General features: G+C 43.1%; 11 protein-coding genes across 11 annotated transcripts; 4 read left to right on the top strand and 7 right to left on the bottom strand.

The window, feature by feature from the left end:
- Positions 1–43: 43 nt before the first annotated feature.
- On the top strand, positions 44–397 carry PHALS_04354 (uncharacterized protein; the record flags this gene model as incomplete). Its single annotated transcript, XM_024718455.1, has 1 exon — positions 44–397. The coding sequence occupies one exon, from the start codon at positions 44–46 to the stop codon at positions 395–397; it is 354 nt and encodes a 117-aa protein (XP_024583852.1).
- A 100-nt stretch (positions 398–497) lies between these two features.
- On the bottom strand, positions 498–1,007 carry PHALS_04355 (uncharacterized protein; the record flags this gene model as incomplete). The annotated part of the gene is made up of 1 exon (XM_024718456.1): positions 498–1,007. One exon carries the CDS (start codon positions 1,005–1,007, stop codon positions 498–500), a length of 510 nt encoding a protein of 169 aa, XP_024583853.1.
- A 1,100-nt stretch (positions 1,008–2,107) lies between these two features.
- On the bottom strand, positions 2,108–3,514 carry PHALS_04356 (uncharacterized protein; the record flags this gene model as incomplete). The annotated part of the gene is made up of 6 exons (XM_024718458.1): positions 2,108–2,114; positions 2,185–2,267; positions 2,329–2,405; positions 2,488–2,566; positions 2,629–3,078; positions 3,143–3,514. The coding sequence occupies 6 exons, from the start codon at positions 3,512–3,514 to the stop codon at positions 2,108–2,110; spliced, it is 1,068 nt and encodes a 355-aa protein (XP_024583854.1).
- A 42-nt stretch (positions 3,515–3,556) lies between these two features.
- Positions 3,557–5,762, top strand: PHALS_04357 (Histidyl-tRNA synthetase; the record flags this gene model as incomplete). Its single annotated transcript, XM_024718459.1, has 13 exons — positions 3,557–3,742; positions 3,800–3,874; positions 3,937–4,000; positions 4,066–4,144; positions 4,209–4,362; positions 4,439–4,527; positions 4,590–4,667; positions 4,731–4,842; positions 4,913–4,990; positions 5,057–5,284; positions 5,344–5,406; positions 5,476–5,544; positions 5,619–5,762. The coding sequence occupies 13 exons, from the start codon at positions 3,557–3,559 to the stop codon at positions 5,760–5,762; spliced, it is 1,419 nt and encodes a 472-aa protein (XP_024583855.1).
- A 1,048-nt stretch (positions 5,763–6,810) lies between these two features.
- On the bottom strand, positions 6,811–9,229 carry PHALS_04358 (FOG: Ankyrin repeat; the record flags this gene model as incomplete). Its single annotated transcript, XM_024718460.1, has 7 exons — positions 6,811–6,851; positions 6,913–7,165; positions 7,235–7,478; positions 7,536–7,589; positions 7,673–8,061; positions 8,125–8,353; positions 8,430–9,229. 7 exons carry the CDS (start codon positions 9,227–9,229, stop codon positions 6,811–6,813), a joined length of 2,010 nt encoding a protein of 669 aa, XP_024583856.1.
- Positions 9,230–10,099: 870 nt separating this feature from the next.
- Positions 10,100–10,895, top strand: PHALS_04359 (uncharacterized protein; the record flags this gene model as incomplete). Its single annotated transcript, XM_024718461.1, has 6 exons — positions 10,100–10,130; positions 10,205–10,263; positions 10,496–10,506; positions 10,591–10,609; positions 10,673–10,796; positions 10,885–10,895. The coding sequence occupies 6 exons, from the start codon at positions 10,100–10,102 to the stop codon at positions 10,893–10,895; spliced, it is 255 nt and encodes an 84-aa protein (XP_024583857.1).
- Positions 10,896–11,676: 781 nt separating this feature from the next.
- Positions 11,677–13,319, bottom strand: PHALS_04360 (Uncharacterized conserved protein; the record flags this gene model as incomplete). Its single annotated transcript, XM_024718462.1, has 6 exons — positions 11,677–11,694; positions 11,760–11,876; positions 11,955–12,032; positions 12,090–12,282; positions 12,348–12,487; positions 12,564–13,319. 6 exons carry the CDS (start codon positions 13,317–13,319, stop codon positions 11,677–11,679), a joined length of 1,302 nt encoding a protein of 433 aa, XP_024583858.1.
- Positions 13,320–14,263: 944 nt separating this feature from the next.
- PHALS_04361 (uncharacterized protein) lies at positions 14,264–15,238 on the bottom strand (the record flags this gene model as incomplete). Its single annotated transcript, XM_024718463.1, has 1 exon — positions 14,264–15,238. One exon carries the CDS (start codon positions 15,236–15,238, stop codon positions 14,264–14,266), a length of 975 nt encoding a protein of 324 aa, XP_024583859.1.
- Positions 15,239–16,751: 1,513 nt separating this feature from the next.
- Positions 16,752–17,006, bottom strand: PHALS_04362 (uncharacterized protein; the record flags this gene model as incomplete). Its single annotated transcript, XM_024718464.1, has 2 exons — positions 16,752–16,896; positions 16,990–17,006. 2 exons carry the CDS (start codon positions 17,004–17,006, stop codon positions 16,752–16,754), a joined length of 162 nt encoding a protein of 53 aa, XP_024583860.1.
- Positions 17,007–20,145: 3,139 nt separating this feature from the next.
- Positions 20,146–20,403, bottom strand: PHALS_04363 (uncharacterized protein; the record flags this gene model as incomplete). The annotated part of the gene is made up of 2 exons (XM_024718465.1): positions 20,146–20,277; positions 20,335–20,403. The coding sequence occupies 2 exons, from the start codon at positions 20,401–20,403 to the stop codon at positions 20,146–20,148; spliced, it is 201 nt and encodes a 66-aa protein (XP_024583861.1).
- Positions 20,404–20,682: 279 nt separating this feature from the next.
- Positions 20,683–20,870, top strand: PHALS_04364 (uncharacterized protein; the record flags this gene model as incomplete). The annotated part of the gene is made up of 2 exons (XM_024718466.1): positions 20,683–20,832; positions 20,862–20,870. 2 exons carry the CDS (start codon positions 20,683–20,685, stop codon positions 20,868–20,870), a joined length of 159 nt encoding a protein of 52 aa, XP_024583862.1.
- Positions 20,871–24,166: the final 3,296 nt, after the last annotated feature.

Here is a 24,166-nt window from a genome sequence, read left to right on the forward strand (position 1 = left end):
TCTATCAAACAATACGCTGGAACTTAGTGTAGATCGTCTCAAGATGCTACAGGAACACCCGGCGGACTGTGTCGAGGAGCTTACAGTCCTAGCTCGAGCACAGTCCTCAACTGCTACACCATCGACTGTATTTAATTCGGAAATGACGAAAGTTAAAGTGGAGACTGCATCAGAGCTCCACGAAGTTAAGCGGGCGCTAAATAATCTCCATGACGTGCTCAGTTTTTATCTGTCGGTGGACCACCGTGATATGAACAAACTCACGGTTTTCTGCAACTCTCTTCTGCAGCACGACGGGTTGAACAGACTACGGGCCTTCGAGGCATCGCGAGACCAAGATGTGCGGGCACTTTCTAACTCTATCATTGAAAAAGCAGTGCCTGCTATATGGCACTAAATCTAGCAAGTTGCAAAGCAATAAATTCGTGAAAGTATAAGATACGACAATAACAGTAATAAACTTGAGTGTTCGAGTCTGATAAATTGTTCAAAATATGTCACTTTGGCTGGAATGACGCTTCAATCTCCTCTAGCGAGCTTGACAAGACGCTTTTAATCATCATTCGAGAGAAAAAACCACCGCAAAACAAGACACCACCAGCAGTGCTTGGGACGAACTTACAACTCCAGATTATAAGCGTCTTCGGATGCGAGGGAGACGCTGTGCGGTCGGCTACGAACTGCACTAGAGCCACGTGGCTGCTAAGCATTAGCACACCACTCTTCTGGATACTGAACCGCAACGTAGGAATTCGATCAGAGTTGTCAGGCAATCCAGCTGAAAGGATTTTTTCCTCAACTCCAAGCGAGAAGGAACGTCTGTGACCCACGAGCCCGCGACCTTCACCAGATTGGAGTGTTGATCCGTGGCCAAGCCACACAAGGCGTAACCAGGCGTCAAAAGCGTCGCCCACTGATGCACTTACTAGTTTCTGAAGCGTCAGCTCCTGACCATCGTTGTCCTCGTATGCTTCAAAGCCTTCGACATCAATGTACCTTTCAGCCATTTGCTGCGAAATCAATACTGCCGCTAAAGTAAGAATCTCTAACAGTATCACCCCTTGAGGGTGTAGGTGTAGGGTTTAATCTGAGAAAATGATTTGTATCTTTCAGATCCCGAACGAATGTCGTAAAATGTTCAAAAACTACAATTGCAATTTAAATATAAAAGGCACTTTGACAAAGCAAACTATCTGACAGCCGTCAACTTTAAAGCTCAACTTAGCCGTGTAATAGCAAAAAATGTGCTACATACTGCACTCATTGATAACAGTCAAAGGCACCAACGTGAATCTCGCAAATAGATGTAAAACTTGGTTTTGAAGATTCCCGAACGTCGTATTACCGCATTGAAGTATAGTCATTAGAGAGCACCTCGCTATCTAAACCAACAAGGCCGTCGCGAAATCGACCATGAGCGTCACGTTTGTTTTATTATCATACGCTTACAGAAGCAGGTATGGAAGTAGCTTTGGCGCGATGAGAGCTCATGGAACTGACTAGTTGGAGGGGGAGCTCCTGATGCGGCGAATGTTCACTATGTGTCACTGATAATGCGCTGTCTTGAGTCTTAACTTTAGCAACAAGAGAAGTACGCTCAACTTTTGAGTGAAGATTAGAAGTATTAAAAGTTTTCGGTAAGGATAATAGTGATGGCACTCGTCAAAATATAGTTCTTAGATAATATAATTTATAATAATTTGATCTATATAATAATATAATATAATACAATATAATAATTTATAATAATATAATATAATATAATACAACATAATAATTTATAATAATATAATATAATACAATATAATAATTTATAATAATATAATATAATATAATATAATACAACATAATAATTTATAATAATATAATATAATATAATACAACATAATAATTTATAATAATTTTAAGCTAGAATCAAATTAAACACTTTGTAAATTGAGGGAACTAGATTGGCTAGCCATCTGAGTGTATTTTATCAGGGAGGTTTTTTTGGCAGCAAATTGCGATAGAAATATAAGCTAGTTATTGCTGGATACAGACGCTTATGTTAATAAAAGAATTTACGGTAGACAGCAATATTTATCATTGCCGAAAGTACAATACATTTCTAGAGCCTGTAAGCAATACACATGAGGGTGCGCTTAGCACTACAACATTGGGTGACCTTTATCCAAGTGACAATACTTGAATGTTCTTTTCTGATTTGCGCATCGTTGGCATAGGGATCCAGGCTTGGTTGACACGTCAACTACGTGCATAGGGTGGGTCTGTCTCAATCAAAATGTGAGCCGCATTAGAAAATCATTCCGATTTTAACGTAAGACTCACCCGAAAGTGATCAAGTAAATCATCTGGATGAACTCGTACGCAAGTATTTGTCTCGGGGTCGTACACATTTGCAGGGCCTAATGCAAACGACATCATGGCACACTAAACCGTTTGATCTTGTCCACCATATAAAAAACGAAGCATAAACGAAATACTCACACTGCTTGCCATCGCCACGCCAGATATACCAAGCTTGTGCCTCCCACCACGCTGGTTCCGTTGAGCCTGCATTCTGATACTATCATAGATGGCACAAGTATAAAGCAATAGAACACAATCAAGCTAGATAAGGCAGCTTACTGCGGTCGTAAGCATGGATCCTGGCCGCAACGAGCTTGCCCACGCTTTCACATTCGCCACGAAGTCAGTTGGTACTTTCTTCGTTGCATATTTCTTGGTGAGGTTCCATTCTCCATCTTTTCCGTTGCCGCGTCGTCGAATCCACGGGCTGTGTCCGAAAAACGTCCACGTGTTTGGCAAAATAGTTCTGTGTGGCTCGTTTGGATCTACATCAACAACACCGAAAGCCCATTGCGGAAATTGCTGCCTCATTAGACCGGTTTTGTAACCCGTGTAGTAGACAAACATCTTGTGTACGCATCTCATTTGATTGTGCATCAATTGCGACCAAGACTCCATTGCTTTTGGTTCAATCTGCTTCAGTAAGTTATATGGTGTCGCCTGAGCAAGAAACTTCCCCACGACCTGCTTGGCCATAAAATTTACGTCACGCTTCAATGAACTGTTTGTCTGCCAAAAAGACACGGCACATATCAATAACGCAGAGCATTTCGCTTCGTCACACTGCACACACCTGACCGAGTCTACTAAGCCCTACTGGCGACAGGAACATCGCGATATGCAGCTTTAGCTCATAATTAAGCTGCTGAATGTGAGTGACTTTTCGATAACCTTTTTTTCTGCTCTTCACAGCTACTGGCACGACAGCTGCATCCCTTAAACGTTTCTTAGCGGCAGCTTTTCCGACTAGATTTCTCTGAAAATACGCGCTTTCCACACGCAACATACACGAGCAGACCTCGCGCCCGTTGCATCTTCGCGTATGGCGCACAAGTTTGATGTCGCGAGGAGAGATAGGCTCGGTGGACGGGCTTGGCACGGACTGCGCTACTTGTTCTGCCTGTCCTGAATTCATCGCCTTGTCTAGCTCTTCTTTATTTTTCATTAATTTGCTAAAATCTAGTAAGGAAAAAAAAGGAAGTCGCAAATGTTTGGGCTGAGAGCGAAGCCTGCATGGACAAGCGAGAAGTGTCGCTGGCTAGCGGTTGCATCTAAAGCCAAGATCATCAATCGTGTGCGAGGTATGAGAGATTGGATGTTTAGCGAGTCGCAGCAGCACCGTGAGGTGCTGCGTTTGTTGCAGCGTACGGTTGAGCGCTATGGATTTCTATCAGTGCGTACGCCTTTCAGATGATTCTACCCGCGGCGATCAGCTAACAAATACTCACAGATTCAAACGCCGGTGCTAGAGCACACGGATCTGTACATGCGAACGTTGGGCGACAGCTCGGACGTCGTCATGAAGGTAGATATTGAATGAATTGAGTTAGGGGTGAAAAATGGAAGCACTTGACTATTCTTTTGCAGGAAATGTACACGTTTCGCGATTACTCTGGCAGAAGTATTACGCTTAGACCTGAAGGCACTGCTGGTATCTTGTTAAGCTGTGCATTGGCTTTAAGGTGATAAGCTGATTAAGCGACGACATGATCACAGGCGTATTACGTTTTCTCGTGAGCAATAATTTGATGAATTCTTTGCCTCAAAAAATCTCGTACTCGGGTAGCATGTTTCGGTGCGTAATTGCTGCAATATTTTATCGTCAAAAGTGGTATTTAGCATGGAGATATCTCATACAGATACGAGCGTCCCCAGCGTGGAAGGTACAGAGAGTTCCAGCAGTTCGGTACGTTCATCATAATACTGACCTTGTTCGTCGCAGTTGATATCCCTAAGGCATCAATGCCAGGTGTGGAATATGTAGGCTCTTTGGGGCCGTCAGTAGATACTGAGGTCAATAATCTAAAGATTTGTGTTACAGTCGCCAATGGAGTATGATAATGCAATGCTCATGTTATCATTCTTGTAGGTGATTGCAATGGCTGCAGATGCCTTGGATGCCCTGGGCTTAAAAGACAAAGTCACGTTGGAGTTAAATTCTCTTGGCGACTCTGAAAGGTTCCACTAAATCAGAGTTTAAACTAACTTGAATCTCACGAGACTCGTTTCTGTCGTAATAGTCGTGAAAGATATCGAAATGCACTAAAAAACTTTTTTTCTCAGTGCAAGGACAAGCTTTCACCAGATAGCGTCAGCCGGTTCGTCGGGTTGTAATTACTTCGACAGATTCTATATCATACTGTTTTGTTGCTTTTGTGTAGTCTTGAGCGAGGAAGTTTGCTTCGGATTTTGGACTCCAAGAATGAGTCTGATCAGGAAATTCTTGCAAACGCCCCACTACTTTGTGATTATCTCTCAGATGAATCCAATAAGGTGCAGTATAAATTCTTAAAAATGTTCTGTCGATGTGCAGTGAACTCAGCCCTTGGATATGCAATTTTAGCGCTTTGACAATGTTTTAAGTGGCTTGGACGCGTTGAGTATTCAATATCAAAAAAATACTCGTCTTGTCAGAGGGCTCGTACGACACTTGTTTTGTAGCCTTTATCAAAGTATAAATCAACTCATTTGTGTGCCAAATTGACAGGATTATTATAGTAGCACCGTCTTTGAATTTGTTGAAAGTCCAATATCTGATGCCCACGACGTCAACAAAGCACCTGACGGAGGTATTGCTGTCTTGGCTGGTGGATGCTACGATGGTCTAGCAGAGTCGGTAGGAGGCCCGATGACTGCTTGTGTTGGCTGGGCGGCCGGTATTGATCGACTACTTTTGCTCCGCGATACGCCGTCTCAAGTGAAGCCCTCTGTTTCGGTTTGCCAAGCTTAAGCGCAAGAGAAAAATAGTCTTAGAGCTCATTTCTGTTCTATCAGGTTGTCCCCGTGCTTACGGCCGATTCAGTTGGAGTGATTGAAGAAGCTATGCGTCTTGCACAGGTTATCTTAAGTAACATCATTTTTTGACTTCGCGGCTTACTCACGCGTTATTTGGGTTTGTAATGTCAGCGTCTTCGCCGGCATGGATCAAGTGTTCATTTTTGTCACGGAGGAGGAAGCTTAAGGAAGCAGATGAAGGTAATGTTAAGGCTTTTATGACACGAGTGTTATTATCTTGTTCAAACTTTTCTTGTGATTGTTGTGCTGGATAGGCGGCTGAACGCTGCGGTAGCACATATGCTGTAATCATTGGTAAAGCAGAAATTGAAAAAGGTGCGGTGAAGGTAAAGAATCTTCGCAAGCGTGAAGAGGTAGAAGTTCCCATGGAGATGCTGGGCAATTCCAAGTATTTTTGATGACGTGAGTTCTCAAAACACAAGAACCGGAGCTTTACGACTGGTAAGTTTTGCTTCTTTTGAGGTACTCACCGCGACTAGATCGCATCATGCAGTTGCTAGCCTTAGCAGGTAGATAGGTATACGCGCATTTAGCTCATTGAAGCAATTTAAGGAGTCAAATAATAGACATAGTGGCAGCACCTTGACGTTGTTTCAAATAACGAGCTTAAAATTTTGAGTACTACCTATTGAAAGAAGCGATGTTCTTATGCACCATTTGCACATTGCGTTAAAATATACATTACGTAACCTTGCAAGTGACTAACTATGTAATCCTGTGTTGATGACCGACATTTGTAATGCTATGACAACATCCGTTCGACATGCATTCCATACCTCAGTTTAGAAGTATCAAATTTTGATTCTACTTCTGCGAACGAGTTGTTGTGCACCTCGCACAGAGGAAGCATTGCCACTAAGACATACGTTATCCAACGCAGAGAGAATGTATTAACCTGCCGTCCCAAATATGCCTAATCAAATACCTAAAAGGTAAAGCTGAATAACATATATCTGATTTACTATCCATGATAAGATAACCTTATCTAACGCATTGTCCCCCAAACTTCTCCATTCTGGATTCCATCCCTTACCGACTACTCTCATTAATATGGTTGCTCAGCATATTTCAATCTATCTGTCAAAATCTTAGGGCTATATAAACAATATTGGCTTTTGAAAAATAGGAGCTCAGTCAAAGAAAAGTTCACATTTGCATCAAATCACCTGACAAACAATGGGGTGTTCCCCGTACAAAGTTGCCGTGCACACCTCGCCCTCAAAGGCTTTGACTATTCGAGTCCAAGGTAATTAACGCACACACTGATGGGATCGGTGTTTGGCCCGCTCAAATGCGTGAGGTAGAGATATCGATACTCCAGCGTTCATCTTTTCGTGTGCTTAGCTGTTATTAGTTAACTTTACGCCACTGCGATATCTTTCAGACCGAAAGCCTCCGATATAATTCATGGCGGTTATTATGTTTAACTTTTGAAGATCAATCAATCTATGACTGCGCGGAGATCTCATAATATTTGTCAATACTTCCTACTGAAAACAATAGAGCAAATAAAGTCTCAGGACTAGACTGCAATAACGGACTGCCTACGAGGTCCAGTAATCTTCGACAGTCCAGTCTTAAAAAGACTTCTTTTCTCCTTGGCGTTACCACGTCGAAATCGCAACACTAAAGGCCGTTTTGCATCGTTTAAGGCCCACAAAGTGTGCTTGAGACCAGCGTGTTCAATATTAGCATTGCCGATGGCGACGAGGCAATCACCCGGATTAACAGCTGCTGATTGACCCCTACTGCGGCTCACAATAAGACGCGGTGATTGCTTCAAACTTTCAATCTTCGGAGCCTACAAGCACACGACAAAAACAGCGTAAGAATCCCTATTCAAAAACATACATTTTATAGGTAAGCGTACCAGTTGGAGTCCAAGGGGTCCCTTGCGATTGATCGTGATTTCATACTCATTTGCTTTCGCCGTTTTAAGCGTCGAGACACTGACAGCCCCCATTGCTACAATCCTGTACACGCCAGTAATACTTGTGACCGCTGGATGCTCGGCTACTGGTTGTGTCGTAATTGTCTCCTCAACTGAAAATTCCGTTTCTTCATCCTCTGCCACACTGGATTCACACACGCCCTCTGCGATCTCTCGAGCACGACTGTTTAAAATATCGCGAATGAGCACGAAAAACAACACACTGCATCATTAAACGTACGTTGTTGACCCTCTTCGCATGACTTTGTTAACCTTGTCCGACTTTGGAGCTGGTCTGCGTAAAAGAAACAATTAGGAAACAATGAGGCACTCGTGAAACATTACAAACCCCAGCATGTGAAGAGAATGGCGGCTCACCTTGCAGAGCTGGAAAGCCTGGTCGACTTTCTTGCTAATCGGGAACTTTCAAGCTCCTTAAGAACAAGGGTGTTTACACTTCCCACAGAAACTGTGGTTCCCGTGTCGAGATTCTTGACACACAAATTACTTTCAGCAACAGTGGCTGGTAGCTGAATAGGCGTAGGCTCATATTTCTCATAGACAATCCGATACAGCGACGGACGGTCGAGCGTCTCAACGTCCAGGGTGATTGTGCCAACATCACCTGGAGGAATATTAAACGTTTTCGACACTTGCAGCCATAAAGCCACGTCTGAGTTCATATCAACGACACGAATGCGATCGAGTGGGCTGTGACCAACAGGTGCTTGAAATGTGATTTTCAAAGGCTTCCCAAGATTGCAATTCTGCAGCAAGTATGAATCATGTTAGTTGTGTACATAGTGCATTTACGAAATTTATCCACACACCGGTTTACATTTGACGCTGTATCCATCTCTTTCAGCTTGACGGCGGAAGTACGTCCATGCCGCAAAGACATTCTGCTCGTGCTGAAGCTGCTCCGTGTGCTGCAGCAAACTTTTAGCACGAGCTACTTTAGGTATATTAAAGTCTTCCGGGCCATATCCGTAGGGGTTAAACTCTACACTGGCCCCTCGGCGAATGAGTTCTGCCGCAACATCGTTGGCTCCGCTAGCACTGAAGTTGAGGCAGATGAATTGGTGAGATAAAGATGGTTGGTAAATATTTACAAAACCATTTTCCGTGCACGTACCAGGCGTAATGCAAACAGCTCCAGCCAAGCTGATCCTTGTGGTTCATATCGCATCCAGCGTCAAGCAGGATAATAACAATGCGTAAACGCGACTCCGTGTCGCATTTAGTAGCGAGCATGACGAGGTTGCGCTGCCGACTATCCAGGTAAAGCACCTGCACTCCGCGCTCGATTGCGACCTTGACGCCTTCTACCGAGCCTGTTCGAATGGCGTGAAGCAGCGTTTGAAGCAGTGCTGCCTTCATGAGGCGTGTTATTTGTGTATTAGACTGCATGGCTCGCACACGCCAGCTTTTTGATGCCAATGGAACGAATGGGCGACTTGATTGGGCACTTCTAGAACCGGGTCGATGAGTCAATGGTATCGGTTTCTTTTGCTCCTGCTCCTGCTGGTCCGACTTACAGCTATGAGTTTTCGGCTCGATCTCGTCTTGTATGACACAAGCAAAACTCTTCTTGTTCAGATCAACGTTAGCGGTCACAGACGCCTCCTTCTTATCAGTCTCTAATTCTTCGTTCTTCAAGATTTCAGTCTCCTCCGTTTCAGCTTCACCAGCTTCTTCAGGCTCGACTTCGCCCTTCTCGCAAACGTCAGGCTCACTTAAGACAGAATGTTGATACTGCTCCAGCTCGTTAGCTGTATCAGCTCCTTCTGCTTGCTCTAGAGTCGAGTCGTAAGCACTCGTTGACGATTCGTCGCTCACGCTTTTGCAAATCTGAACAACGTCCGGAATGGTCTTTGGTATGCTGGACGAGTTGCTTGCGACAGGAACGGTAGCCTTGAACGGAGGGGACGGCATTGGTACGGCCAGAGGCTGATCGACACCGTAGAAAACTGGTCTTTCCTGGACGGAGAGAGGCAATTTTTAGGGTTACCTTGTAGCGCAATCTGTTATCAAAACAGTTGGTAAAACGGCTCGACACTTCTACAGTACAGTACGCTGTTATACCAACTTGTGTATCAAGCTTAGTCCAAACATTAATAAGTGCCGATGATCTCGATATTCGGAATCCTTTGTTGAGACACTCGTTCCGATTTACTCCCGACGCTCTATCAAAATGAGCAGATTTCTTGCATGTAGTCCGTATGTTTACAGCCCAAAAGGCATTTTCTTGCAATATACACATCGCACAGCCGACAGAAATATGTATGCGGACTATACTGTGCTCAACATCAAAATGTACCCATACTGGCTTTTTCAAATAGAGGATTGAAATCGTAGAATTTGATGCCTACCTAAGGATTTAGTTCGGTGCTCAATATAATCTATTCCGTAATATTAACAGTTTTTCAAAGTCGCGAGCCTTCTGCGTGAATGTATAGTATAGTGCTTCCAAGTAGAGATCTGTTGCGAAACGAGATGCGGAAGAAACCTGTCGTTACTGGTGTGTAAGATCTGTAACGATACCCAGCTGAAATAAATGATGCCAGTTAGAGTGACAGCTGCAGAAGAGGCTTTTGTTTCATGAGTGATCGCTGTATAGTATAAGGCTCAATGCGCTTAGATACGATTGTTTAAATTCATTTTGCATAGAATCATGAGGGAGCTTTATAATAAATATATAAATAGAATCACACTATTTAAATAGAGCCTGCTTTCCTGCGATTTATGCAAAGTACCAGCAATACTTCTATATTGTGCTTCTGTGGAGTGTTGGAAAAATTTCTGATGAACAGGAGTCTATATTTCCGCCTATATTGTACGTTTTTCACAATTCCACTTTAAAAGGATATTTTTTGATTGTCACAAGTTCTCTGTTATGATATTTGTTAGTTTACACAAGACCTTTCAATTTTCGGCTGCTTATTCATGCAGCTTATAACAGACACATCGTTACTTGTAACCACCGCAATCAGCAGTGCCCCCTTGCGCAACTGAGCCACCAGATTGAGGCAAAGAAGCCAAGATCACAGTGAGGTTTCTCATTACACTGTCCCCTTGACGCGGTTTTCATACAGCAGTATCTAACGCAAACGACCAAAAACCAATCTTGCCGGCAAATTTATGCTCTTTATGGATGTCATCTCTGCAGACCGACAGGCGCAGCACTATTAGAACATCTAGAATGAAAAAATGTAAGATTACCTTTCAGTGAAAGAATGGTTGAGTGCTTCACCTTTCAGTCTTTGACGCTCAGTTCGATACTGCAAACAATTTAGAAATTATCAAATAGACGGCGTGCGTAAGCCTAACGATTTATTTAACCACGAGAGCTGATTCACAGTATTTGTGCTGTAGCAGCTGGTCAAACTCGACCGTGACAAACGATACGATATAGTGAAATATCTGTTCTGTTGGATATATACTGGTGATGTAGAATGCCTATATGATGATAAGAAAGTTGTACGTGAACTTTATTTGCAAGGTTCGAGCTGTCACAGTTATAAAGTTAACGTGAAATGTACTACGCTAACTCACTTCTGAATGTTGCCGCTTATTCATTTATACTCCAGAAAACGTCTAAAACTGATACACCTTTACTGAAAAGCGTATTCAGCCTCAGACGAGAGAAAAATGGCTCAAGCGTCACATTTGGGTTGGTCGTTTGCTAGAACGAGAAAGATGTCTTTCAGACTGATACAGCTTTACTCAGAAGCGTGTTCAGCTTCAGTCTAACGTAAATCAATTCATGAGGATCCTGTAAAAGCTTTGAGCATCACGAATGGGTTGGTGTGTCGAAAACGTTTGCTGGAACAGATTTTGTCGACGGCTTGCATATCGAGACAGGAAACCTTTCTTGTCGTTGAGCGAAATGATACGGGACACCTTTGGTGCATGTGGCACGTCTGGAAGCGCTATAACACATTTGACAAGATATCTTAGCTGCTGATTACGTGAGTGAGTAGGTTCGCGAAACTTAAAACTTATTGGGTCCTTACTCAGCCAAGTTTCCAGGTTAATTTTATCACAATGTGTGAGGGAAGGCGTCACGGTATACATAGCGGCAATATTACTTTGCTGAGAGAGCAGTAATATCGTGGGTCTACTTTATGTGCACTGCCAAAATATGATGTAAATGTAGAAGAGACAAAAGAAAAAGCGATGGATATTTGAGTAGACTAATACCGTTAGTGATCCTGTTTTTAGACTTAATAAATAAAAGCGACTGTTCACTAAATTTTTTGTGACCCTTCAAAAATGAGTTTAGCTGCCGAGAGATAGGAATTGGGCACATGCGTAAAATTTGAAGATCTCATATGATATCTCCGCCAAAAATGAAACGCAATATGCGGAGATACGTTGGCTTAAAACAAAGTGCGGGGCTGGACATAATGAGTGACATCGAGAGGCAGAATAAAACAACTTCACTGTGTTTCACATAGCGTACAAGACCATGGCGTTTCAAAAGCCTCCACACAATTTCAAGTGCACGTGGAAAGCAGTACAACATGAGCTCAAATCGACGCTTTGTATGCTCAAAGTAGAGGGCTCCACTTGTTGCAACCTGGTAAATAGATGTGATGGTCAAGTCAATGTCATTCTGGGGAAGAGATATTGATGATACAGCCGATGCATTACTTACTCCAGCGACCAGACTTGTTGCGATAAAGTCTTTATGGAAAGCCTTGCGAGCTGTGCAGATGACAAGCTTCACCACCGTCTGGACAACATTCAACGTCAGCGCTCTGTTTATTTGCGACTTTTACAGCCTATTAACCTGGTGGGACGTAAGAAATGCTGATGAACGAAGCGCTGCATATGAAGTTCGAGCAATTGTAGCCACTGGTGCTCTCTTCATTTGTTGATAACGTAATAATATCGCAGGGAGAAAGTGCACAGGTAAATAAATTTGCATTGACCTCCCGAACCCATGAAACCAATTTTTAACGGCATGTGTTATGCACGATTCTCTGATGGCAAAAAGATAAACATTGACAATAATGTCAAAATGATTTGACTTACAACATCAACGTACGTGTGTAAGTGGGGCTGACAGAGACGGAACGGAAGCTGGTGACCATGGACATCAAGCTCACCACGCATGCGACAACGAATGACATATTCCAGTCCGTGGTCAGTAACAGCCCCGATTCGGCAAATCCACTGATAGTAGCTCTGTAATAATTATATAAGATTAGGACAAAAGTTGTGCTTGGACCTGTCCACAACAAGCAGCAATTAAGGATCTTACATTCGACAACACCGTTGGGTCCACGACAAATCCATATATAAGAACAGCATTGCTTATAGCGAAAAGCAACTCTGTCGAATGCCGCCAAGTTGGCATGACACCAATTGTCACCAAATGGCGACAAACGATGTCCAGCATCCGTACAAATATATACAACGAAATTGTACTGCGTCTTGAAGGCGAGTCCAGTAGCAACGTTAGTCCAGACACCGCCCCGGCAATGGCTAAGTTGACAGTATCACGATCACCGCCTCGAGCTATTCGTGCCACGAGCTCCGTAACTCGAAATATTCCAACCAGACTCCCCCCGAAAAAGGCAAAACGGAGTGTATCTTGCTTTAGCAATAGCCTTGCTGCATCAGTATAGCCATACTCGAGACTACTCCACTTTCTCATAGTCAGCAACACAGCAGTGAAGGCTTTAGCTCCATATGCAAGCAGAAAAGCCCTAACTGCCGCTCGAAAAGCTATCTTGAAATCTTTTGTAACGCATATCCAATCTATCGCCATGTCATGCAATTCCTGGCGTCTAAGAGAAGCGTGTCGTTTAGCCTCATTATCCGATTCGTCGCGTCTTCGATCAGCGTCATTATCCGATTCGTCGCGTCTTCGGTCAGCGTCGACACCAGAACGCAATAGCGATCGTTGCTTTTCTGACTTCTGTGTCTTATTGTGCAGTTGCAGTACCGCGGCCGTAAGTTCTGGTGGATCACTGCGCCGCTCAGACGAGAAAAAAGCCGAATAGACACGTTCCATTTAATAGATCTGGTGCTTCTTTAATTTTCATTTACGTAAAGTCATTTTTGACTTGGGGGGCATTGTTTATGTGGGGTGATTACGGTATGCTGAGAAGTCTGAACTGTCCGCTGTATTATTTGGTCACGATAGCTAAGTCCTAGCAATATTTCGATTTAAAATAAGCCATAAAGTATTTTTTTACACAATCGAAGTCTGACCTCATGATTGTAGTTAGCTTGTATACGATTTAGCTTTTTAGCTTTGTGGATTTCGAGCTTTGACCAAATTTCTTTCACTTTATTTGTTCTTGAAGATTGCTTGCTCTTTCCTTTCAAACATGGCTTGTACATTTTTTTTCCTGCTTGCGCACATCAGGTTATCGAAAGAAAATGCAAATTTTAAGCGTATTTTAGAAATATATGTACCGTTTAGAAAAACATAAACAATTGTAATATGTACTACAACAAGTGCTATACAGCCGCGAAATATTTTAATTTCTCGGAGTATCTATATCAATGTTCAATTTCGCATCGTTTTCGACCGGTATGGCACACCGTCAAGTGTTGGCTACACGTTTCATTTTCAATCAAGGATCAAAATGACGTTTACTGTTTCAAGGTTCATGACCAGCGCAAATATTAAGGTGTAAAACGCTTGAACAGTTTAATAAGTTCACAAACCATTTAGCAAGACGTGTCCGCTTAATTCTTCTATTCTCGGTTCACTTTGCGCAATGTAAAAAGCATCCAGGTGTGCTATGTCGATTTATGCGATCAGTGCTTGATTACGTATAATTGCAATATAGTCATATATCTCAGATGCCACTCTTTTTGTTTGGTTAATACGATCGCGAACATTAACGAAAAAATCTAGTTTCTGATTTTGCACAATACTTTTTATAATCAGCCTCTAGATTAAAATGAGTTCCCTCAGCATTCAATTTTACGATTTACGAGATATCGTCAGTGCCATATAGCAGGCACTGCTTTTTCAATGATAGAGGTGGAAAGTGCCCGCACATCTTGGTCTCGCGACGCCTCGAAAGCACGTAACCTGTTCAGCCCGTCGAACTGCAAAAGTGAGTTGCAAAGAACCGTGAGTTTGTTCATATCACGGTGGTTCACCGACAAATAAAAACTGAGCACGTCATGGAGTTTGTTTAGCGCCCGCTTGACTTCGTGGAGCTCAGGGACATTCTCGACTTTGATCTTCGTCATTTTTGTATTTATCTCAAATGGTGACATATCCGTTGAAGAGTGTGCTCGAGCAAGGATTGTAAGCTCTTCAACACAGTCAGCCGGATGTTCCTGCAGCATCTTGAGTCGATCATTACTCAAATCAAGCGTATTATGTGATAGCCTTTGATATGCTGCATCGGTATTGCTAGCCATTCGTGCTTCTTCGTTAGCCTTGACTGTGCCAGCAATTTCCTTCTCGAGTTTGCGAAGCAGTAAACGACGACGTAACATGTCCGCACGTTGTATGGTAGCTTGCTTCAAAGCATCACTTTCGCTTTTGCGACGTCGAGCATTGCGATCCTGTCGAGTGGCTAAAACAGCCTCAGACACTCCATACGACACGCTAGCTAGAGAGGGTCGCAAGTACGAGAACCGCCGATGGACCCTATATCTTTGTACTTTGTCGGCGCCAGCGCCAGCGCCAGATTCAACGTCTTCAGCACCGAGCGACTTGTATTTGCGCAACCCATTCCGTGCATGTAGCGAATTGTGCACTTTTTGGTTACGTATTTGGAGCTCTGGAGACGCGTGCACAATTGCTACGTACTTCTTGTTTAGACGTTTCTCGCACTCAGGTGCCACGACAAAGTAAGATAATAGTGCCAAGGCCACCATCACGATGGTTAGCACTAGCAATACAAGCTGTGTCTCCGTGTATCTGGCGGTGATTGCGATTAGTAAATTCAGTTCTTGTTCCATTACTTAGTCGTAAAATGTGTCAAAGGGTATCAAAGGTTGGGTTGATCCTTTTCACAGTCGATTAACAAGTGATCCTGTTCTTATTCGGCATAGGCTTAAGACGGCCGATGCGACATATAGAACTTGCTTCAGATCTTCCCGCGCCATTTTTGTCGTGCAGAAGAGACGTTCTACTGACCAACTTAGTGAACTCGAGAGTCAAATTTGCCTGATTTATGAGGTGGTCAGTGAAATTCCTTGCGTTCTTCGCGAGTAACGACGTGACAAAGGTTAGCAGAGTTTCTTCACAGGTTAAAGTAAGTCAGTCTTCTAGACCGAAAACGTGGAAGTTGTCTCGTAGCAAACGCATACTTATGTATATCCTCGGGTTAGGATTGGCCTAAGTTGTACTTGCAAGAACATTCCTAATCTCAGTAGTACAGAAAATGAGCCAAATGACTTACGATCCTGAGGTCTCCCACTTTAACTAAAGTCTAAAATGCTGTTACCCTTAATGATTATCAATTAGGATGTAGGTGCCGCAATATGTCGCGATGCCTAACCGATGTATTCAATGCCATAATTCCTGAGCTTAACAGAATGTATGCTGAACATGGCATCCCTTCTATACCTACGTCGCAGTAATTACTGTTATAACTGGGCTCTGAATACGACACAAATCTATCTCCACTTGCGCACTGCGGGAAGTAGGCGACCATTTCAATAATTCCATCGGTGTCTAATTCACCCAAGATTAGCATTTTAAATACTCTGTGATAATATACCTCTTTCTCTGTGCCATATTTTCGTTGCGCTTAGCGTGTGTACTGGGTCAGATGCGTGAATACTGAGGTAAGCATACCTACCGCTTTTCACGTACGGTGAATATTGGCCATAAAATTTGTGACTGGTTTCGAAGCTAGTGTCGACGTTACGTAAGGACATACTCCCAGTCGACAGAGCATCGAAGCGATGCCAAATATGGTGGCTTTGATGTATGTCTTCGGCCCTGAAGGAAGCCACAGCATCACCTTGTTTGCAGTAAGAAAGACGAAGTGATGTTTCATGTAGCACATTCGCTCCGGTTCCTCCAGTAATGCAGCGGGGCTGCCGTAGCTTTACGCTTTGAGGAAACGTAAGATAGGTCACCGACCTCTCGTTCTATACTTAGAACAAGTCAGACTTCAGCGGATCGCAATCCGCTTACTCCGAGAGTAATTATTGCCTTAACCCAAGGCTAGTTAGCCCTTCCGTTCAAATGCAAAATTGACTTTATTTATTATTATCTGAGGCAAAGCCGCCTATTTTAAAAACATAGATTTTCCTAAATATATATAGTAAAATATGAATACATGCATAACTACTGGCTACCCAGCCACGTACCGTATTCTTATTTGGGTGCAGTCACATCATGTCTTTCTCGTTTGACACACATCCCTGTTACCAGGGTACGTGTAACCCCGTTACAAGCAAAGTGCTGAACCATATTGGACGACCCATGTGCTTCAACACGTCCCAAGCTTCGTCCGCATCCCTAAGTACAACCGCCTTGTATGTAGATGCTTAAAATCTTCTTTTGTCCCGATACATCATCGTCGTCGCCCTGATTGACTTCGTTCACTAAAGTAACTGCCTTCGTCAATAATTCATCACAATACTTTTTCCGATACACAGCAATCCTGTGAGTGAGCATGAAAGGTGAGAATGTTGCCATGAAAGTATAAGAAAATTGTTGAATTCGTATCTGCTACCACCCCAAAATTTTCACCCACCACCCCGATCTTGCCATCGGATAGTGCGAATGCTCGACTTAGTCGTCAAATGTTGATTGCTTTCTGCGTCTATCTCCCCTACTTCATCCAAAACGGCCCTCGCTTCGTCAATGACCACCACAACCAGTTTTCCAATAGATTCATTTATTGTTGAGAAGATGGCAAACCGAAGCCAAATTAGTATATTTAGTTCTTAATTTGCTACTCTGTGCTACCTCTAAGCTTACTGAATGTAATCTGACTTGTCTAGATCAATGAACGACTTCCATCACTTCTGTGTTTGATATCCTATCTACGACAGTAACTGCGATCGTTACCGTTTTCCTTGAAACTTCAGCCATACGCATTCAGCGATGTAATCTTAACACTCCCACAGTGTGCTTTTTCGCTGACTCGGTTGTAATACCCGTTGCCTTGCGCAGAAACTTATGCATCCTGATTCCGAGTAGCATCCCGTGACCTCTAGAGTCTCGTCACTCCGTCGGCACGAGTACAAATCCTTCTTGAAATTTCTTTACAGAGACGAATTATTCTGCTGTGTAACTTTTGAGACAGTTCTTCTTGAAGACATAGTCAATCGGCTTGTTCCACGCACTTACAGCTTGATTGAATACATATAAAGCATTGCATAACCGGAACGCGATGGCTTAAGCTCCGTTAACACCATGCGGAATCTCCATGAAAACACGATCCGACAGAATACTGTTGAGAAAGGCGGTATCAGCATTCATCTGATCCACTTTGTAAAAAAAATACCAGGGAATGCCATTTCAACTTGAATTGAGTTCATATTGGCCGCCGGAGAGTGAGTTTCACGCCATCTTTGCTTTAAATCCTAGCCACCAATTGTGCGTCGTAACGCATTATACTTAGCAATCGTGATTCGGCGTCATTCGCCTCACTTCACTGCTTTGCCTCGTCATTAGGCATTGCCTGCACGTATGTGACAGGCAAGTCTCGTTATTCACCGATACTTACAGCGTAAGCCAGAACTGCGATAGCAAGAACAGCTTCGGCTATGAAGCCGTCATGGTCAACCATTGCACGCTTTGGGAATGATAGGCTGTCACTTCCTTTTAGAATTTCTTCGGCGCCCAATCTGATTTGTCTCCAGCATAAACATCGGCCCGCGCGCGCTTGAACGCTTAACTTGAGGTTGGAATACCAATTAGTCTTCCTGCAACGTTTCAGCAGGAGACCGGTATACCAAGCAATCTTTACGTACTGATGCTCTTTATATTATCAGCCTGGATCGCACAGCGAACAGTAAATAGAGCACCTCGACCCTACATTTTCCCACGTCGGGTCGCTCCTTCTCTACTTGACCGTTTGGAGCGCCTTCTTCTGCGCATTCGCAGGCTCATCCTTTCCGTGCTGTTATTTTGTCGACCCGGGTGCTGCGCATTATTTGTCATTCTTGGTCACATGTAATTTAAATGTGATTTGTTAATGTCGCCCACATCACGCTCGTCCAACTTTACCGATCGCGATAGCAATACCCTGATGTCATCCAAATCGTAAATATGATATCTTTTGGTGTCTTCAACGTCCCAAGAAACATGTTCTTGAAGCTATTAGCTTTGATCTTCGTTCTGTTCACATCATCAACGTTCGCGTAAGCATATGATCTAAATACTGGAAGGTAATCCATCCTAGGCTTCACTTTAAATTCTGACTGAAACGGGGTAGCATCTGGATGCTCTGTATTAGGGGAACAACCGTCTGGGTACACTGCAGTGTTGACCGCTTCTGCCAACAACAGGCCGGAAGACACTTGTAGTGTAGCATGCTCTGTGCCTTTCCATAATCGTTCGGCTCATTCGTTCTGTCAGTCATTCGTGAGAGCTGTATGGACCCGTATGTTGGTGCACGATACCGTTCCGCTGGTATTAGTCTGTAACCGTCTTGTCAACGACACCCATTCCGTTATCCGAGCAGGCACTTAATGCGGGTCTCCGTTGATTTTCGTACAGTACTTTGAGCACCTCGATTTTTTCGTGAACTTACTTTTCTTCTACAAAACGTATGGCACCACAAATTGTGAGTAATCATCTACAAACGTTCAGATGTACTTTTAGCCTCTCTTCAAAAGCATTTTAATGAGTCCTATCACGACATCGTACACTAGCTCCAATACGCGCGATGTTTTCGTTATAGAGTGTCCTGGGAACGCTCTCCTTTTCCTTCATACAGATACCACTCAAGGTTTTTATGCCTTGTATCAGTATAGGCATACCGTTTATAGAACGCAAAGTATTTTTCAAAATATTCTTGTTGGATCTTTCAAGCGAGCGTGCCATAGATCCCGTTGACTATCAGCTCCCGAGTATTTCACCTGTCATGCCTCCACTTACTGACAGTCCAGCGTGTAGGCTTTACCGTTCCTTGTCCCGGTTGCTATGGCATAGTTCTAGCCCAAATGGTACACGAAGCACGCGGAAATTTTACACTCGATCCACGTTTAAAAATCCATGGAAGTAAAAGTCTGTTAAGTTCGGAGATAAGCAGCACCTCCATCAAGGATAAACATCATCCGCATAAGGCGATAATCTTCACCGTTCCAATTCCTTCAACGTACCGTCTGCAACATTTATCTCGATGCTTGTTGTTGGACGCATGTCCGTTTTTTTCAGTGGCGCGCAATGCGCTTATTCAGTAGCCTCCCTCTTTGCAACTTCTTTGAATCTCTTAGCATCTTTTCTTGACCTCGATCGGTGTGAAGTCCCTGAAGTTTTCCACGATCAGAAAAAATCAGCTCATACTCCGACTGCAGGCTGCTCAGAGTATCGCCAGCTGTTTTGACTCATCCCTTGGAAGCACAAGTTGTCGACCGACGCATGGTCCGGTGCAACACCTTGGCTTATTATTCCTGATACCTTGGTTTCATTTATGATCCACGTCTCTGTTATCTCGATCTCATCCTCCGCGGCCGTGACGTGCACTAGCAGCCCTTTTCTTGCGAGGGCCACCCTCATCTTGAACTCTCGATGGAAGTAGTTACTTACACCCGAAGAACTTTGGGGCACTTTGAAGTCATGGCGGTGAACGTGTCATAAAATCGAGGCTTGGTTGCGGCAGCTACTTTGTTGAGAGGATGGCAACACCGAAGTAAATATATCATATACGGTTTTGAACGCTACTCTGTCATTGATTCTGCTACTTTGGCTGTGCATCAGAAGGGTGTGTGTGGTTCAATAAGATATCATAATCAATTCCTAGCCGCACGATTAGGGCATCACACACAGGGATTTGGCCCTCAAGCTTGAAAATACTGGTGCGAGGCATCAACTATTAAGCAATCGAAATTATTCAAGCTTCACGATTTTATTTCGAAGCAATATCTACGTATGCTGTGGAAAACGTGGGACGAAGTGTATCTAATTGTTTGAAAACCCAGACGCTATTACATAACATGTTAATACTCGCGAAAGACGATTTAGAGGGTAACGTCGAGGCAGAGGCAATTGATTCTGTTTCGATAAGTGTTGATATTACACAGCAGAATGCGTGTGAATGACGACACAGGGATCATGGTAACGGTCACAGTTTCTTTCATGGTTATGGATTTTGAAATAGACGTACTGGTAGTCGTTCCTTGATTAAGTCAGGTTACATTCAGTGTTATTTTAAGACAGCAAAAGATCAGTCCAGATATTCTGTGCATCGAGTTTTCAAACATTGTCAACAGAACTTATGCAACGTAAGGATTACGTTTACCGATATGAACAAACAAAAAGCAAAGACTTGTGTATTCGTGATTGCAGTATTACACGATGCAAAGTTGAAAGATGTTATGTCGCTGGATGTGGCGTGGTATTTGCAAAGTCCACGGTGGAGGTAAAGGTGAGTTGTACCACTTAGGTGATTTGTAGGGGTGCTAAAAAAATACTCGAGCACACGTTTGAAAAATGCAACGTGAATATTTCTAAGCCTTTAGCTTTGCGAATCTTTTTTCTTTCTATAAGCCTGCTGAAGCTTCCAAAATTTTCTTAGTGCATCCTCACGATAGAATTTCTAAATTATTTACTTAACGAGTGCTACGACGCTACTCATTCTTGCGCAGTATCTAAACTGTATCTTTACCTGCGTTACTTCCGAGATAGTGCAACATGTGGAAGTAACACACACAAAGTATCTTCATACTGGTTAGTATTGGTACCTAAGGGTAAGCGGCAGCTAGTCGAAACACTTCTCTGATAGCATTCCCACTCGACTCGACCGTTGCTTGTGCATGAGTTTTAGCTCTTTACGAAGAATGCTGTAGCGCGTTGCTGGTACAGGCTCAGTCAAAATGTCTGCGAGCATGTTCACATAATGGAGCACAACTTGACCGTCTTCGACTCTTACGCAAACGAAGTAGTAGCGTTTGGTGCGCTTGTGAAACTCAAGATACTTGGGCAACGCAACAAATTCTTTATTATCTTCAATAATCTTGATGGCTTCCTCGTGATTCCTCTCATCAGACTTGCTTATATAGTAAAAATTTGGCCATACAGCCTCTTGCAAAGCTACTGATAGCGCCATGAGCTCAGCTTTCTGTAGATGACATTATCTTTACTTTTTGCTCGTTGAGCTGACACACCACTATTCATTACAGAGGTTTAGCTGCTCGTGTTTCTTCTTGACGTGATGTCGTCCGCTCAGTCTTCATTTAATAAGCCATGAAGTCCAGCGTCGTTTGCCGCTTGAAAATGTTGCTTGTTGCCTTGTGCACATCTGAAGACTCGCTTGACCGATTGTTAGCGTGATGAGCATAAGTCTGTCGCGAAATTCCCTTGCTGCTGCAAGATTCGAAGATGTGTCTACCATCATATACATGAGACATCCTGCAGCATTTCAAAAAGGCATTTTGCAGGCACCTTTGCATATGACCTTGGTCAACTTCAGACCAGAATCTCACGGCGTCTTGACGAGAATAGTGTTTTCATCTTAAGCTTCTTCGATGTTGAACGCAAACTTGGTTTAGTCACTGTGCCACCTGTCATATCTTACGTACTTTCAATTCGAATTATTTGATTCAGTTGACCATATTTGCCAATTTAAAAAAGCCACTGAGCGCTTGTTTGGTCTCATAAAACATTTTGGCATGCAACAGGTCATAGACGTACAGTACAAAAAATCGTGTCTCGATCATCACGATTGATGTAGACGCTGTGTGTTTTCTTGCAGCCTAGACCAAGCATGAATTTATCGATTATATCGTTCCACGTACGAGGCGATTGATCAATTCGTATAGCAACTCTCCAGCTTGCAAACTCAATCTGGGGGCTCTTAATGTCTGAATTCATCAGACGATGACATGCAAAGTGTTCTTTCAAGCTCTTCGTTCAAAGAGACTGTTTTCACATCTATCAGGTGAGCGGTAAGCTGGCACTTGGCCAAAGCTAGCAGAATTCGGGTTGACGTAAACTTGGCCAAAGGTGTTACGTTTCTTCTTAGTCGATACCATATTTATTTGTGAATACTTTAGCCAAAGACGTGCCTTCTACCGCTCAATCTTAATATCTCGATTTTTTAACGCGAAATGCTCATATGTTGCTGATTGCCTTACAGCCTCTTTGTAGTGATCGTGTCTTTTGCTTGTAAAATGATTTGATCACAAAGCGGCACGCTTATCGCCACTTCTTCTCTGCATCGCGGAATTTAACCGCGATCTTAAAATATGTCGGCATTTCTCCCACTAAATCCTAGCTTCAAACTCTTGTGCAGTAGTGGTCATCTCGCCAAGTTTTTTGTACCGACTCAGATGCTTTTATCAAGGCGTTATCGTTGCTTTTAAACGGACTTCGCATGCTGTAGTCGCTTGCCCAAAGGTTCCTTAGAGGAAAATTCGGAAGCAGCGTCTTTCACTTCATTATAAGTCTCAGCAGCTGTATCAAGTCTTGCGCTTCATCGTGACCTGAAAAAAGGACTTCAGTGTTGATAAAATTTTATCGTCCACTGTCGAATACATATTTCATTGATGCGTGTCACGACCAACAAAAATGCACTTTTATTAAAGCAATATTCTTGTAGCTCTTCCCATTATCTTGGGAATACGTCATGTGCAGCGTCGCGCTAGCATCGACCAGCCATACACCGCTTGACTTGGCGATACACACTACAGGCAGTCACCAAAGTCATCTTGTAACGGGGCTATACGCACATTTGTATGAAAAGGCAGGTCACACAAGATGGTGTGACCGTACACAGGTGTAGATTACACAAGTTGATGTAATTTCACAATGGTGTGGCTACACCGTAACAAGGGGCCACTGCGTGGCAGGACTGCCAGTAGTAATGCATATAAATTAGATTTTACCATATTGATCAGGTATTACTATATCAATTAGGAAAACCTAAGGCTCCAGATATAGGCGGCCCTGCCGCAAATAAAACAAGTAAATATTTTTCAGTTTTGAACGGAAGAACGTCTTTACCTTGATTAAGGTTTTGAGTACTCTTGGAGGTGGCGGATTGCGATCCGCTACACTCGTACTGGTTCTTGTAAAGAACGTAAGTTCGGTGACCTTAGCCTAGCTTCCTCTAAGCAAGATCTGCGGCAGCCCCGCTGCACATCTTCATTTTGTGCAATATTTGCACGTCGCGAGCGCTGTAGCTCGCCATTCGAATGAAACACTAGGCAATCCAGCGCCTTTTTTCAACGCTGATACGACAAGCACTATTCGTTTTCATCGGCACTTGCCATCGTTTGCGTCGTCCATTATCTGTTGACATGTATGCTTGACCTTTTTATTGCATTACTATACTCGAAGTACTACACAATTGGTATTTTTTAGTTTCCAAATATCTGGTAAATTGTTTCTATAACTGGTAGTTTTTTTATTTTCCTGAAATGTTATCTGTTCGAAAGGCCATTTGTCATTTGACCCATTTTCGAACCGTCCATTTTGGGTCTATATAGTGTCTTACGTACCCATATTACGTAGTGATTACACAGCATTTATTCGAGCGATGAAACGTGCGGATACTCATGCCCTGATGCCTTTAAATGTTAATTGGATGACGAGATAAAAAATACACAACACCTTATCATTACTCTGTCATTAATTTAATATAAGCTAGTTACTGATCTCGAATGACATGAAGTATGTGTTGGAAACAAGTTAAGTCGTACCGAAGTAAACCAGGAGGAGTTATGAAACTCCCAACGATTTGCATAATTAGCTAGCTATAA

Source organism: Plasmopara halstedii, assembly GCF_900000015.1.
Source record: "Plasmopara halstedii genome assembly, contig: Scaffold_2604, whole genome shotgun sequence".
NCBI classification, from domain to species: Eukaryota; Oomycota; class Peronosporomycetes; order Peronosporales; family Peronosporaceae; genus Plasmopara; species Plasmopara halstedii.